This window comes from Neurospora crassa, linkage group VI (assembly GCF_000182925.2).
Source record: "Neurospora crassa OR74A linkage group VI, whole genome shotgun sequence".
Classification (NCBI taxonomy): Eukaryota; Fungi; Ascomycota; class Sordariomycetes; order Sordariales; family Sordariaceae; genus Neurospora; species Neurospora crassa.
Window position 1 is genome coordinate 2,503,142 of NC_026506.1, and position 14,853 is coordinate 2,517,994.

Consider the following 14,853-nt stretch of genomic DNA (forward strand, 5'->3'; position numbering starts at 1 on the left):
CTACCTAGACTAGTCCTCAAGCTGCCTCGTCAGATCCCTCATCCCGCTTGCTGTCGATTGTGCCCGTTGTAGGGTTGAACGGGCTGTTTGTATTCCCCTGCACAGGCTTTTCCGTCTTTCTGGCCGAAATCCACCTTGGGTCTGTATGCAGTCAAGATACAAAGTGCGCATTTCGTCATCCCATCAGGAAAGCGGCCAGCTAGCCCGAGCTCCCACCGCTACACTTTCGAATGAAACGCTTGAAGCACTGGCGCGTGACAGATTTCAAATGAGGCTCATTGTTAGAGATGATAGGGGGATTTTGACTGATCCCGTCCCCGGTATTGAAGTTGTGGGGTAAAGGAAGGCACTTCGCAGTTTCGCACTTGGGACGACAGGTAAAGTTTCTGATATCGTACCTTCCATTTTCCCTCTTAAAGCCCACACCCTGAACAAAACCCTTCTACCCCCTCTCCTCTTTCACATCTTCCTTTCCTCATCAGCACCATAGAGACCTCACAGCTTTCTTCGCCATTTTGACTGGGTTGCGAGACTCGACTTCTCTTCTTTTTTGAGCTGACTTGACTTTTCAAGTTGTTCGTTCCTTTTTTTCTCTCTCTCTCGACGGTCCTTTTTCTCTCTCGACAGTCACCATGACCATCTCTACCGACGCTCCTTACGGACCCTGCGGGGTATCCAACGGTGTTCTGACGCCGACCAAGATGCGCGTCTTTTTGGTTCAGACTGCGCAAGGTCTCACTCCCTCCTCAGGAGGTTACAAGGCCAACGTCAATCTCCTTCGCCAGTTGCGCCTATTCGGCCATGATGCCGCTCAGATCTGCTACGGATTTGAAGACGAGGTCGAGAAGTACGCCGAGCTGGCCAGAGCCAAAGGTGTCGAACCTAACGTGACCCACCATTCGGGCTTGCCAGTCATCGACTCCAAGGGAAACCAACACGAACTTGATGTCAAGACATTCATGGATGAGCATGGCATTCACAATATCGTCATTTCCCGCGTCCCCTTCAATGAAGCTTACCCCACTAGGGAATTCTGGCAGGACACCCAAGATTACCTTGAGGTACCTTTTTCCAATCCTCCAAACATCAAGATCGAGTACTAACATCCGTTTTCTAGGAGCGCTCCATTACCCAGCGCATGCAGACCTTGATCGACATCTTCTCCAAACATATCACTGCGTACCGTCCTACTCATGTCGTCTTCAACGATCCCGTCACGATGAAAGTCACGGCTGACCACGCCCTGAGACCCACGTTCAAGAGAATCAATGTCATCCACACTGCTGAGCAGCTGCCTTTCGGCCCGTACTGCAACGGCATTTTGGGTCATTGCTCGTCCCCTAAGGTCGAGGATCAACTGCTTAGAGAGCTTGAAGGAATTTGGGTGGTCTCGAAGGCCATCGGAGACTACGCTTGGCAGCACGGAAAACTCAAGACGACTTTTCTTGTTCACAGCCCTCTCACCTACCTCGATGCTCGCACTGGAGGCATGCCCATTCAGCGGTACAATATCGACAAGTTCGAGGTCGGCATGGTTAATCCCTGCCCTCACAAAGGCCTTTCCATCCTCCTTGAGCTCGCCAAAAGACTGCCGCAAATTCAGTTTGTCACTTGGAGCAGCTGGGGATCTCGAAGCAAGCACCTTGATCAACTGAAAGAACTTCCCAACATGAAGTAAGTCCATATTCCCTTGTCCTCGAGTACAACTCAACGCTTACTTTCCACTTCGAATCAAGGGTCATGCCCACCACCAGCAACACGGATGAGATTTGGGACCGCATCAAGGTCTTGCTTGCACCTTCTGTCTGGCTCGAGGCGTGGGGAGTTGTCGTGACTGAGGCCCAGCTTCGCGGCATCCCCGTCATCGCTTCCAATGCCGGCGGTCTGAAGGAAGCCAAGATTGACTTGCCTTACTGTCTCCCTGTTAACATTGTCACTGGCGCCAAGCACGAAAATGGTGACTATATCGTCCCGGAGCAGAACATCGACCTTTGGGAGGAGGCCGTTCTTCGGCTGATGACCTGCCAGCAGAACTATGACAGGGTTGCGCGAGCAACTGCCCAAGGCTCTGTCAAGTGGCTTAACAGTCTCGACCCCCGTGCCCACGAGAAGTGGTTCCTTGGGATGATGACTGCTTGAGCTAAGCATATTTCCTCCGAGCATCACTGCATATCACACCATGTTTGGCGTTATTCTCTGGATTTTTGCTTTTATTGGTGGGAAACGGCATCTTTGTTTACCATCACCGGATTGATAGCGTATGCCAGATCGGACATCTACGGAGCAATACCAATACAAGTCATTCTTACTATCTCTTCATGTTCCTGACGGTTGTAAACTCACGTTCTTGGCACTTATTACCTCTTTCTTACAGGTTATGACTTGGACTGGCAGTTGGAATACGCTTCCTTGACACAAGAGCCTTGGAAACATGAGGCTGGGTGGTGTAGATGTCCAAACCCTGCATGGTGTGGTGGTTCTGGCTCCAATGTATACTAGACAGTTACTTCGAGCGACTATATCAGCGAGGCCTGAGATCCGTTTCTTGCGCTTTAGCAATTTTCCGCTGAGTTTCCAAGTGAAAACCAGTGCTTTCTCATGTGTAGGTGTTTCATTATGCCTGATTGACCGGACAGGTACATTATCCCGAATATCGAGGCATTTCCGTGGGGGCAGTCTCACAGCTGCGTCGAAGCCAAGGCTGTTTCCCTCAGTAGGATCTGTTCTTTCCACTACCATGGCAATCCACCCATACACGGCTGTTTGAGACGGCGGGATCTTGCCAGCCGTCGTGTTCCTTCCATACTTTGGTCGAGTTTTCTACGTTGTGTCCCAGAGATGACAAGTAGAATGACAAGTTCGCGGCGGACGCAAGCAATCTGATGCGTGTGCTACTGCACTTTTAGCATGTCAGATCTGAAATATGTGCTCCTGCTCTAGAAGCATATGTCGCCGGTCCAATCATACCGTCCCGTGGAATTGTCATTTTACTAACATGAGGAAGGCGCAACCAAAGGTGGCAGGAACAAAAGCGAACTGGAAGCAGCGGGTGTTTTCGGATGATTTCCAATCGTGATGATCTTTCTACCAAGACTGCAATTCTAGGTAGCTAGAGGTAACTCATCCCCAGTCTTCGTCCAGCGTTCTTTCACAAACTACAGTATGAGACAATATTTCTCCAAATTCTCTGTCGAGAAAGAGTGAAGGACAAACGGCACTAGGGGCAACTGGAACAAGAACAACTTCTCTCTGACAAGCTCAGCATCTAGACAAACCAATGGCAAGAGGATGGAAGTTGACCAAACGGCAGCTGCTCAATAAAAGTATCTGTAGGTTGATTGATCCATTCGTTCCTGCATTCCGTCCTATCATTCCATGTGCCGGTTATACCCGTTATTCCTCTTTCATCATAATATCGTACATTACCCAAACCGTAGGATCTAGTGTTCGCCGTCATCGCTTAGATTTTTCCTTTACTGTTCCTCCTCCTCATTCTTACGGTGATGGTGTTTGTGTTTGAAGTGGGTTGCTCCAGCAATTCCTTGCTTGAGCTTCGCCTCCTTCTTTCTCAACTCGGCCGCATCCTCCTCCGCCAACTCCTTGTCAATGAGAGCGCCCTTGCAGGGCTTGTTACCATGGAGCTCTGCCTGTTGGAGCAGGACATGATGTCATAACGTCAGTCATTCCGTTCTTTCTGAGACTTGGAAATTGGACTGAAGATTTCTTGTGGACAAATGGGAGGAAGAGGAAGAGATGAAAAAGAAAAAAAAAAGAAAAAAATAAAAAAAAAATTAAAGAAGAAACGGAGTCACGGAGTGGAGTTTGGGTGGTCGAACTAACAGCACGCGTGGGATCCTTCTTCATTGCCTCTTCCCTCAACTTTTGCGTCTCCTCCACGAGATGTTCGTTGAGCGCGGCGACTTGTTCCCCTGTCATAGTGTCATGGTAGTCAGTATGGCATTACACAAGGTACAGCACACGCCTGCTTGTTTGGTAAGTGCTGAGAGAGAGGGACAGAGAGACATACGAGGGCGGTAGGCCTTTATGTTCTTTCCGCTGTGCCGAACGAGGTTATCGACCTCGTCAGTAGGAACGTTACGCTGATCGCCATCCTCATAGATGTTGGGGAAGCCAACTTTGGAGTGTCCGGCGTAAGACATGATGAACGGTGATAGATGGATGGAAGACTTGGGAGAGAGTGTGATGTGTCTGTGCGTTTGTCCTTGATAGGTGGTCTGGACTTGTCGGTCAGCGGCGGTTGTTTCTATGATTCGATGGTCGTGGCTCGAGATTGTTTCGTCAGAAGTCTGGTTCTAGACTTACTCTGGGGAATGTTTGTTTGGGAGAGTGTGCTTTGTTCAATCTCTTCTTTCTATTGCAGCTTTCTTTCATTGGGGTTATCACTTATATCACTGTCGAGGAGTCGAGGGGATGGGTTCCACTATGAACGTCATCCAGTCGGACGCGAATCACCGGAGCATTGGGACGGACCATCGTTGAACGACCCTGCAATGACAGCGCAAAGCGTCATAGATGCCCAATGAGTACCCTGTCGGATGTACCTTACGGCCTCAGTAACTTAGTCGTTACAATGGAAACGTATGGTCGTCGGTCGACACTGCTCCGATGATCGGTGTCCATTGGGCGGTGATGGGGAGGTGGGAAAGGCGACCGATGTCGAGAGCTAATCCCTGTTGTGACGACGACTGTAAAAGTATCATTGCAGTCGACGGCACTGTTATCGTCAGGTGCCAAACGTGAAGCCTAGTTCAGTGTTTTTGCTTCGAGTTGTATTGCTAGGTATCATTAGGGATAGGTTGATATGAGGTTTCAAACATCACGGCTAACAAATGCCTTCAATTATCCAATCGTTAATAGACTGATTCTATACGACACCACATGCCGAACCGTTCCTCCAAGTTACACACTCGCAAAATAACTTCTCATCCGCAACTTACGTCAAAGCCGATGAGCGCTTCTTTCCTCCTTCTTCCCCATTCCCAGTCGACCAGCTAACCTCTCCAATTCTACCTTTATATCCTCATCTTTACTCACCTTTCCTTCTTTACTCTCATCGTCCTCCCCATCTCCATCCTCATTCAACTTACCCAACACCCCCGCCAGATCATCCACCTCAGCATCATCACCCTTCTCCTTAAAGACCTTTCCTCCTTCACTTCTCAGCACGTACTTGCCGGTCTTCTTGAGAAACACCCCTCTCAACTCCTCCACCACCCCAAGTACCCTCCTCAACTCTCTTCTCGTCTCTTTTTCTTCGGCAGTCATGTCTAGCACATGCCATCCTTCTTCCTCTCCTTCTTGTCCTTCTTCTTCTTGTTCTCTGTGAATTCCAGAGCAGGTACACGACCGCCGCAAATAAGCATCAAAAGACCGATTGACCTCCTCATCCAACAAAACATTGGCATCGCGGATGAAGCATCGGGTTGCAGAGTTGAGTCGGGTAAGGGAGGTGCGGAGGCGTTTGACGGTTTCGGATTCATCAAAGGCGATCTCAAGTGAGGAACGTTTGGAATCGGACACTCGGACGGTCAGTTTGAGAAAGCGAAAGTCGCGCTTGAGAGAGAGGGATGTTTGGAGGAGGGAGTGGGTGATGGAGGGGAGGGTTGGGCTGGTGGTGGTGGAAGGGCTGGAGGCAGCCAAGAAGGATGGCATTGTTGCGGAAGCGGGAGCGGTAGTAGTGATGATGGGGTTGTAAGTTCCGATGTGTGCGTCTCTTGATCGAGGTGAGTAAAACTTGGAACTATGTGTTTTACTTGGTGGACTTTTTTTACTTGAAGGCCTACGCACTGGAACCTCGTGGTTTTTATGTATTTTGACAATCATGTTCAAATCTCAGAGTGTGTATCGAGCTGTTCACAGATTTTCAAGAGAGAGCGGAAGAACAAGCCCAATGTTCGGCTTAGTAGTGTGCTGCCCCGGTTTCATGTGCCTTTGTGAGCCTTGTCTGCCCTGTGTTGCGGCTGGGTACTGCGGGTAACTTGTCCGTTGGTATTCATTGTGCTTTTCGTTGAGGCATTGGTTTTTAACAACAAAGAACGGATTTGTTCGGATATGACGATGTTCGGACTTCGGAACTTGTGCCGCGAGACAGTAAGTACTAGAGCTTGTCCTTGTTCCCGGCTTATTGTTCTTGTCTGAGTGGATAGGGTGAAAGTACTACGGAAGCTTGAAGGTGGTTAGCTGAACAGGAATGTTTAGCACGAATACCTTTCTACATCATCAGTATCTGTGTCGGTGATGTTAGTCACCACGTCGATAATCGTAGCAACGAAACTTACCTTCAATGCGGATCAGAGCTCGGTCACAGGCCACAGTCATCTCCAAGGGTAGTAAATGGGTATCATTGACAAAATACAACATGCAAGGTTTGAGATATTACTAGACGAGTATACCCCTCCTACTTCTGCCGCACATTCTTCGGTTTCCGCTTCTTGAACACCACAGCCGGAACCGCGTCCGTAGCCGCAGCCGTAGCACCAGACTCGCCCGTAGTAAGCGGAGGGGTAACTTCATCAGCAATCCCCGACAGAGCCTCGTTGGGCTCGCTCTTGATAGCCGGAATCTTGGACATGGCGCTGTCCTCCTCCGCATCGGCATTCTCTTCCTTCTTCACACCCCCTTCTACGCCGTCCTCCTCTTGCTTAACGCTCACCTCCCCGTCCTGTTCATCCCCGTCTTCCTTCTTGACATCCTGCTCCTCCTCCGTCTTGACTGCTCCCTTCTCCTCTTTCTTAAGTGGAATCCCCCCGCTCAACAACTCCTCCAACTCCTTATCCTCCTCCATCTTCGCCACCCTGCTTCCCACGCCCCACTTCTTCGGTCTTTTGAACAATCCCTTGATGGCCTCCTCCTGTTCCTTTTCCTCTTCCGTCCGTTCCCTCTCCCTCTTTACACCTACCGCTCTCCCCTCTGCTCCCACAGGAATCACACCTGCACCACCTGCACCGGCATTCTGACCCGCCGCTGCAATCTCTGCGTCCTCATTGACGACCCTAACATTAGTAACCTCCCAGTCCCCCGCCAACGCCATACTCCCCCTCAGCTCCGTCGGGATATTCACGCCCAACTCAGCCAATTGCTCCAATTGCCTTTGTCTGTCCGCTTCGCTTAACCCAACAGCAGCAGCATTAGCGCCCGTCGGTCCAGCTCCTCCTGCTCCACCACCACCAGGTTTATGTCCTCCTTTTTGTCCAGCGCCACCACTCCCGCTCCCACTGGCCCTTGGTGTTGTTGAGCCAGAGCCAGAAACAACCCCATTCAACCGCTCAACTTCCCTTCTCGCTCGCTCTTTCTCTCGTTCTTCTTGGTCTGCGGACCGGTGTAGATCGCGCAGGGAGCGCTTGATGGCGCCCTGGTGCTTGGCGGTCGACTCATGGTTTCTGCGCTCGAGAGGGGTATCGCGGACGAAGACGGAGCAGTGTTTGCACCAGTATTTGGGCGTAGATTTCCAGTATTCTGCCATGGTTGCAAGATGGCGCAAGTATACTGCGGCTTGCTTGATAGTCGGTTCTGGAGACTAGAACGCAATGTTGGATGGGTGCTTGGAGTGATGGATGGGCGTGTGAGGAAGGGGGCAGCTGCCGCGGATAGCTCCTAATCGTGAGCTTGTCGTAGATTGAATGGTGTCTTTTGTTGATTATTATGCTCCTCGTTGGAAGCAGCAATAGCGCCGTCGGCTTTGGGAATGCCGGCGATTTTGTGATTGCGAAGAAGTAGAATGGGAAGTGGAAGTTTACGCGACAGCGAGGGTTGCAGGGCGACCTCGAGCAGCCGTGACGTTTAGTCCACTGAAAACCGGGTGGGTCCTGCAACGCTAGGCTGCCTGCCGGTTGCACTTGAACGCTACCTCTACTTTATGTCCCCCAATTGGTTCAGAGGGCTTCAAGGCCTAGCGTAGAGTACCTCGGTACCTATAGAAGTGGTCCCCATACAATAAACCGAACATAGGTGAACAGGATCAGAAACAATTTGGCAACATGTCGGCCACAGTCCATTAACAATTTCTCCATTCAGGAACTGCCGAGAAATCAACTTTCAAAGTAAGTATATCAAAAACGTTTGAATGCAACATAAGAGCATACCGGAAGTGGAATGTCCTGATCGAGACGCGTTCAGTTACGACCACTCGGGACTGGCAATCAACACCACGCAATCGAGAAACCCATGTGCATCACCAACTTCGTCACCAACTTCACTCGACATCAAGAGGTGGAGAAAGAAAAGACAAAGTTGGCCCCAAAACCTGTTAAATGTACTCGCTCTGGCGTGACTCCCTAATTATGTACATCACCGACTTCTAATCATGTATTCATCCCCTCCCCCCTAACACAATATCTCACCCCGCCACGGCATGTGCTCAGATGAACCGCATGCCACCGAAAACGCCCAGGGCAATGCCTATGTATCCGTTGATGCTAGATAGCCAGCGGCGGCCGGCATCGTTGGTGATCACGACGCTGGGCTTGGGCGGCACGACAACGACCCCAGGAGGAACCTCGGTACTCTGGGCTGGCGGGGATCCGGAAACAGGAGTAGTCGTCAGAAAAATGTTGGGAACTGAATTAGGGGGCGTGAGCTGCGACTGGGGTCTTCCAGGTGTATTAGGGGCAGGAGGCGTCACTTGGATTTGACCATCGGCATACTCAGAAACGGGTACCAGGTCCGTCAGTGGCGTGGGGAACTCAAATTCAGAACACAGGGTCGGATGTCCCTGAATTTGACCTATATTGGTAACGTCAGTTTCAACAACTTACAAATGGTTGGAAGGGAGAGACAACGACATACCATCTCCGATCTGGCCAACAGAGCATAGCGGAACAGCTGCCGTAGTAACCACGGCCTTCCCCTCACCATCACTCTGCGGGATAACCACTGTCGTGGGTAGGACTGTGGTCCCGACAACGACGCCGTTGATCGCAGCGTTCTGATGGCTGTCACCACAAGGGATTACCAAGATCTCTGCGGGACTGCACTGCTCAGCCCACCAGCGGTCGTAAAGGTTTTGGAAGTCACCGGAGCGGCATTGATAGAAGACAGTGGACCCGCCCAACGCCAAAGAGCCGTTGTTGCACACCGAGAAGCCAGCCGTGTAGATTGCACCAGCCTGAGGGGGACCGTCAAACTGGAACTGGAAATTCGAGGCAATGTATCCGGTTCGACCGTGGGCGTCGGTCAACACACCATCCACAAGCTGGGAAACGAGAGTGCCTTCGCCATGGCACTGGCGGACCTGCTGTTGTACGGTGGTATTGTCAGCATCCATCTTGGTCATCCGAGTCGTACCACTCAGGCCCTACCTCACGTCTTTTGGTCGGGTTGCCGAGTTCCAGGATGTCCAGCTCGAACCTGTCGTTGAAGTTCGGGCCACATCCCGCGGGGGCCTTGGCTTCGGGGGCGATCTTGGCCGTGACACCCTGGGCAGCGGCCGAGGCCACGCAGGCAAGAAGAGTCAGGATCTGATATTGCTTCATCTTGTCGTGATGGAGCAATTGCTGAGAGTTGTCTTGACTGGATGATGGTGGGGGGTATCCAGAAAACAGAAGGCGAAAATGGAAGCGGCTAAGGAGAGACCGTGGTGGTGGCAGCAGTCATGAATGGGGGAGAATGCGGCGGACAGTGTCTGGCAAAAGCTATGTTGGGGATGAGAATATCATAAGCAAAAAGTAAAAAAGCTCCCGAAGCTGAGTGGTCTTGTAGAAGATCTGGAGCGGGAACCGAGGGGGACGGAAGGCCGGATTTAAGTGGAAAACTTGGAGAGCCGAATCGACGTGACTTGGTCTGGCTCCCACAATTGTTTTCGTGTCTCCTGGGATTCGGATGTTGTTGCTTTTGTTCACTCATCTTGTGGTCGGACTGGGCAACCACGGATGTCCATCCTTCGGGTACCTGGGAAGCCGGTCTTCCAGGTATCACCCGTCAGACCTCCACCATTCTTTCCTGGGTCAATTCGACGAGTCCTTCCTACATGGGCTCATATCTTTGACCACACTGTTCGCGGACTACAGTAAGGCACTATGGTGGTGTTACTAATAGGCACTCAGGACAAAGAGGCGTTGATGAAATGGCACATGCAAGAATGAGTGACACCTCCAAAAGACTACGCTTGTGCTTTCCATTGAGAGACAGAGCTATGGAAAGAGCGATGCTGTTTTGACGTCCTGTTGACCGAGCCTGGACACATCGACACTCAAGATCATGATAGTTTGTTGACTCGGCGGGTCGTGGAAGGATCTGGGCCAGGACTGTGATCGGTACCTTCCCTGAACAACTCGAGACCCGTTGGACTCGGTGTTGTGATCACTGAGCATGCAACCGGGTACTGTTCGGTCCCAGCCGCGTGAGTTGCATATGTCAAAGTGTCACTTGGTCGCGACTGGCTGAACAAACATGTCTCTACCAGTCGTGACTGCTTGACATCAATTGAAAGAACGAACTTGTGAAGAGCATCGCCAGGAACGAAGGAACCAAGTGAACCACAACGAAGACAAATTCAGCCGGTCATCACGATGATTGTCCACTGGAGTGTGGCCTCCCGCTCACATCATGATGACAGTCGTGACTACCCTTTGGGCAGCTCCCTCACAGAGTACGACATCTGTGGCTCCACTCTGAGAGCCTCAAGTTGGCAGTAGTACCTTCCAAACTATTGAGCAGCGCAGGGCAAATCACGACACACAGTCCAGACTTGCTATTTCATGCGGCCGTACCTGCCTTTTGCTCAACTAGAGGTATATAAAAAAAAAAGCAAAGTGTCCGAGGCGAATACACAGAGCAGGCATCAATGGTCCAGATCAGAGTTTCACACCTGAAGGACGACACTTGAGGTTGTGTATTGTTACACGCATCATATCGATCTCAGCTTCTGCTAGTCAACACACCCTGCAGCTGTCAACATTCAAAATTCAAAAGTGGTATCATTAGGTATCCCCTGGATCATGCCGTGGGAAACAGGCCCTCCATCTGGTGCTACACAGCATGCCCAACTTCTCCAAAAGGGTTTCAGGACCGAAGATGGATTCTTCTCGGTGTTACCTATCCTCAGCTAGGTATCATAGATATGCACCAGTCAACGGCACAAGACATTCCGCACGCATCAAAACCTGGACCCCTTATATATTCATTGCCGGATATCCAAAATAAACATCAACCAAGGCAACGCGCCTCATGACTTGTATGGGCCAACCTCGCTCGCCATTCCTCAGCACGAGTCGACCATCGCACAACCACTACATCTCACTGTGGGAATGAGGTAGGTTGTGAATATCCTTGCGAGTGAGTGGGCATCTCATGTGTGTTGGGGCTGTAGGACTGGGTAGTTTGTTGGTACTGGGCTGGGGTGTGACCTGGGGCTTCGGCATACTGCTGGGGAGGGTGGTGAGCCGGAGCATACTGAGCGGGAACCTGCTGTGCCGGATATTGCTGTTCGACATGTCCATATGTGTATGGCTGTGGGGACGGGGTCGGGATTGAGCCCGGTGCCGGAGACGTTGTAGGCGTTGGTTGATACTGCTCTACCGGCTGTTGTACGGGGACCTGCGGCTGGATTGCTTGCTGATTGGTGTACTGTGGGTATGATGGTGGTGCAGGTCCTCCTTGTTGGACACTGAGCATCGGCGTCTGTTGTGCGTTCATCTCCAGGGCCCCGTTGTGGGTAGTCTTGGGTCCTTTGTTGGCCTGGTAGTACAGCCGGAACTTATGCGCGTTATAGGCAAAGGTTGCGACGAAGAGGAGCCTGGTTCAACCGCCAGTCAGCGACGATCAATCATCAGGAAATCCATTGCTTGAGACTCACATTTGGATGGCACTCAGACCGGCGATACCAGACATCATTGCGAGACCGGTTTCGCCAGCGACAGCGCCCCGCTTCACAAGCTCACGCTTGCTCACGATGCAGTGATGGGCACTGATGGTGCTTCCGTCATCGTAACATCCTTCGACATTGACATCCACTGTGAACTTTGCTCGGTTCGCCGCATTTGCACCCATGGAGGCCAGCCAAAGGATGATCATGAAGAAATCCAAAGACAAAGTCGCCCAAATATTATACGCTTTTCGAGCACTCAGGACCTTTTCGCTGACCAGTGACCAGATGCAAATGATCCAGGTAAATAGCGACTTCACAATGTGTCAGTCGATGACATCAAGGCCGTCCACGAAGACGTGACTTACACAAACAAGACCAAACGCGAAAGCGTCCATCATATAACCATGAATGAGATAACCAGCCATCCCGGCAATCACAAGGCCGAAAAATATCTGGAAGCCTCGCACAACAGCATGCCAAATCGGTGTTTCGGTGGTCCAGGGCTCCTCACTCCCCGGGGCGGCCTTGGGTGCTGACCAAGACTGCTTCCATTCTGCGGATGTCGCAACAGTCGGTTGTTTTGGTTCATATGATGCCATATTGAGTCGAGTCTCTGCAGTGCTGACTGAATAGTTATGGTATGCTGTCAAAAACCTTATGAGACTCGGAAAGGAAAAGAAGTCGTAGGTCAGAAGAAACGACTCGAGCCAGAGTGTATACGCGGATGACCTGACTTAAAAGAAAACCAACATGTCAGGGGTCCGCCAGACACACTGCATCGAACTCGACCCAAAGTGGCACCGAGCTCGAGGGGTATCAAGTCCAAAGTGACTTGTTCTGCCGATCTCCTTCAGCCAGCTTGACTTTTGATCGGTTCTCTTGCATGGGACGAGGCAGAATCTGTGGACTCTGTAGCCAAGAGAAGACACACGGCAAGCCATGAGGGCCCCTGTTTGCATGTTTCCTGGTTATTAGGATCCAATGAGAAGTCAGGGCTTGATCGATTATTGCTTCAGCCGCAAACCAGACAAGGAAGCATCCTGCCATTTATGCCGGTGGTTGTTGGTGATGAAACCCCAATATCGGGACCAGCATTCACTTAAATATCTCGCAAGGACGTTAGATTTCGGAGCTTGCAAGCCCCAAACGAAACAAACCCCCTTCAACAATGGTCTAGCCCTTGCGAGGTGGCTGTTGTCCTCGTATTGGCTTCGTTGAATCACGGACGAGTTCAGGCGAAAACTCATAAGTGCCATCCGAACCATTATCCACCAAGTGACTTGTTTTTTCTCCCACTTGCGGTCCCTTGGGTCTTCTGGTGGACGACTTTCGTGGTGAGTGATGGTTCAGTTTCTTGCTCTGACTCGGCTAACTTCTCCATTCGATGACTAGTGCTCCATGATGTGGCTGTCGACAGGTATCACGACTATTGGCTTGGCGTTTTACAGCCCGTCTAAGAAAGGAAACGGTACGTAGCAGACTGTGTCACATTGTATCTTCGAATATCTTTCCCCCGTCTTTATCACCGCCGTGGAAAAACAATGTATCCCCGTTTTGATGTTGCCCCGCAAGCCTCATCCGACGCCTTGCTGAAATTCTATTTCTGGCCAGACAGGTACGAAACCGTATATATATATTCCATTGGGCCTCAACGAACTTCTCTTGTCGTCTTAGGAACTCCTCGTTACAAATCTTTGGTACAGCTTATTCTGAATCTCCGAAGAAAACGGGGACCAGGTACATACCAGACAAAGTCTTTCCCCTCTGACAACCGAAAATGCGACCCTGCGTTAAGGGCCACCACTTCCCAAAAGGGCTTGCTGTGCGAAAACGCCAAGACCCGGGCCGTTGATGGGGTGGCTGTAAGTGACTTTGGCGTTATCAAGAAAAGGAAACTGGGGTGTTACATCGCGCAGAGCTTGACCATTCACAGTAACAGCGTGGCGAAGCCCTCCTTGGTGATTGGTTGAGGTGCAGTGTAGTCACCCTTCATTCGTTGAGTATACTGTTTACGGTATGGGTGAACCAGTTAGGGTTGACCGCACGCCTTGAGACAAAGAGAAGTCAGACTTGGCTGAGAAGAAGTCCATACTCCAAAGAGTTTGGTAGGTAAATGTATTTGTTTTGTAAAAAGAGACTGCACGATGAGGAAGTCTTCATGCACCGCTTAATCTATATTTTCTGGCCCTGTCATATTGCTCTTCAAGTCATGTGCAGACTTTTGGCTTCTCTCAAAACATCTCCCATTCCTCTACCTTGAACTCGCCACGTTATTTGTATTACTTATCAAGCCCGGGGTTTGTAGGTCTGGATAGATGCAGGACTATGGCTTTAAGTAAAAGCCCAAATGTTGCTACATCCAACGACGCTGGGTTTCACAAAACCATGGCGTTGATCGAGATAAGTGCAGAACGGTCTTAACAATACCTACCCATGAAGTTGAACTAGTCGATCATGATCATAGGGTACCTGGCGGCATGGCGGATCACTGGGCTCCTCTTCCACTGACAATTGGAAGTATTGATCAGTGTTTGCGTGGTCGGGCGGAGAATTCTGACGTACAGGACACCTGATTGACAGCAAACGCTGAATTCGGGCAATAAAATCAAAGAGTACCTTGCACTACCGTGTCTCTTCTGTGCAAGTTTCTCGCCGAATATCCAAACCGGGACTTCCAAGATCTAGAATATGTGGGGGCCTGGGCAGACCCACAGGATCACTCGACCCACCCGGGCCGCTCCCGAGGACCCACTGACGGGCTTTATGGGGCCCTCGAATCCGGGTTCCGGAAAGCCGCCGGGTGCCATGATCAATAGGACCTCATAGTTTCTGGGGCCAGTACAATACTGCACAGGCTTTTGATGTCAATGTAAATATCATCGCAAATTGGTTATACATCAGCTTGTCGCAGCAACGACACTTGCCGAAAACAATTCAATCGTCGACGACCATCTTTCCCCTGCACACATAGAATCAGCTGGTCAATGTAAAGTTGCTTCTCTCTGTCTACATTTCCCGTCCACCCATAT

General features: G+C 50.8%; 6 protein-coding genes across 6 annotated transcripts; 1 reads left to right on the top strand and 5 right to left on the bottom strand.

Moving 5' to 3' along the window:
• The first annotated feature begins 486 nt into the window (after positions 1-486).
• On the top strand, positions 487-2,571 carry NCU04029 (thioesterase). Its single transcript, XM_952551.2, has 3 exons — positions 487-1,061; positions 1,118-1,674; positions 1,737-2,571. The coding sequence occupies exons 1-3, from the start codon at positions 633-635 to the stop codon at positions 2,137-2,139; spliced, it is 1,389 nt and encodes a 462-aa protein (XP_957644.1). The 5' UTR covers positions 487-632; the 3' UTR covers positions 2,140-2,571.
• Positions 2,572-3,437: 866 nt separating this feature from the next.
• Positions 3,438-4,160, bottom strand: NCU04030 (hypothetical protein; the record flags this gene model as incomplete). Its single annotated transcript, XM_952552.2, has 3 exons — positions 3,438-3,647; positions 3,841-3,929; positions 4,028-4,160. The coding sequence occupies 3 exons, from the start codon at positions 4,158-4,160 to the stop codon at positions 3,474-3,476; spliced, it is 396 nt and encodes a 131-aa protein (XP_957645.1). The 3' UTR covers positions 3,438-3,473.
• A 426-nt stretch (positions 4,161-4,586) lies between these two features.
• Positions 4,587-5,673, bottom strand: NCU04031 (hypothetical protein; the record flags this gene model as incomplete). Its single annotated transcript, XM_952553.1, has 2 exons — positions 4,587-4,706; positions 5,056-5,673. 2 exons carry the CDS (start codon positions 5,671-5,673, stop codon positions 4,587-4,589), a joined length of 738 nt encoding a protein of 245 aa, XP_957646.1.
• Positions 5,674-6,340: 667 nt separating this feature from the next.
• Positions 6,341-7,806, bottom strand: NCU04032 (hypothetical protein). The gene has a single exon (XM_952554.2). It carries the CDS (start codon positions 7,481-7,483, stop codon positions 6,419-6,421), a length of 1,065 nt encoding a protein of 354 aa, XP_957647.1. The 5' UTR covers positions 7,484-7,806; the 3' UTR covers positions 6,341-6,418.
• A 220-nt stretch (positions 7,807-8,026) lies between these two features.
• On the bottom strand, positions 8,027-9,703 carry NCU04033 (covalently-linked cell wall protein). Its single transcript, XM_952555.3, has 3 exons — positions 9,318-9,703; positions 8,806-9,253; positions 8,027-8,742 (listed from the first exon to the last, which is right to left on the bottom strand). The coding sequence occupies exons 1-3, from the start codon at positions 9,489-9,491 to the stop codon at positions 8,378-8,380; spliced, it is 987 nt and encodes a 328-aa protein (XP_957648.1). The 5' UTR covers positions 9,492-9,703; the 3' UTR covers positions 8,027-8,377.
• Positions 9,704-11,253: 1,550 nt separating this feature from the next.
• On the bottom strand, positions 11,254-12,423 carry NCU04034 (hypothetical protein; the record flags this gene model as incomplete). The annotated part of the gene is made up of 3 exons (XM_952556.3): positions 11,254-11,752; positions 11,813-12,135; positions 12,190-12,423. The coding sequence occupies 3 exons, from the start codon at positions 12,421-12,423 to the stop codon at positions 11,254-11,256; spliced, it is 1,056 nt and encodes a 351-aa protein (XP_957649.1).
• Positions 12,424-14,853: the final 2,430 nt, after the last annotated feature.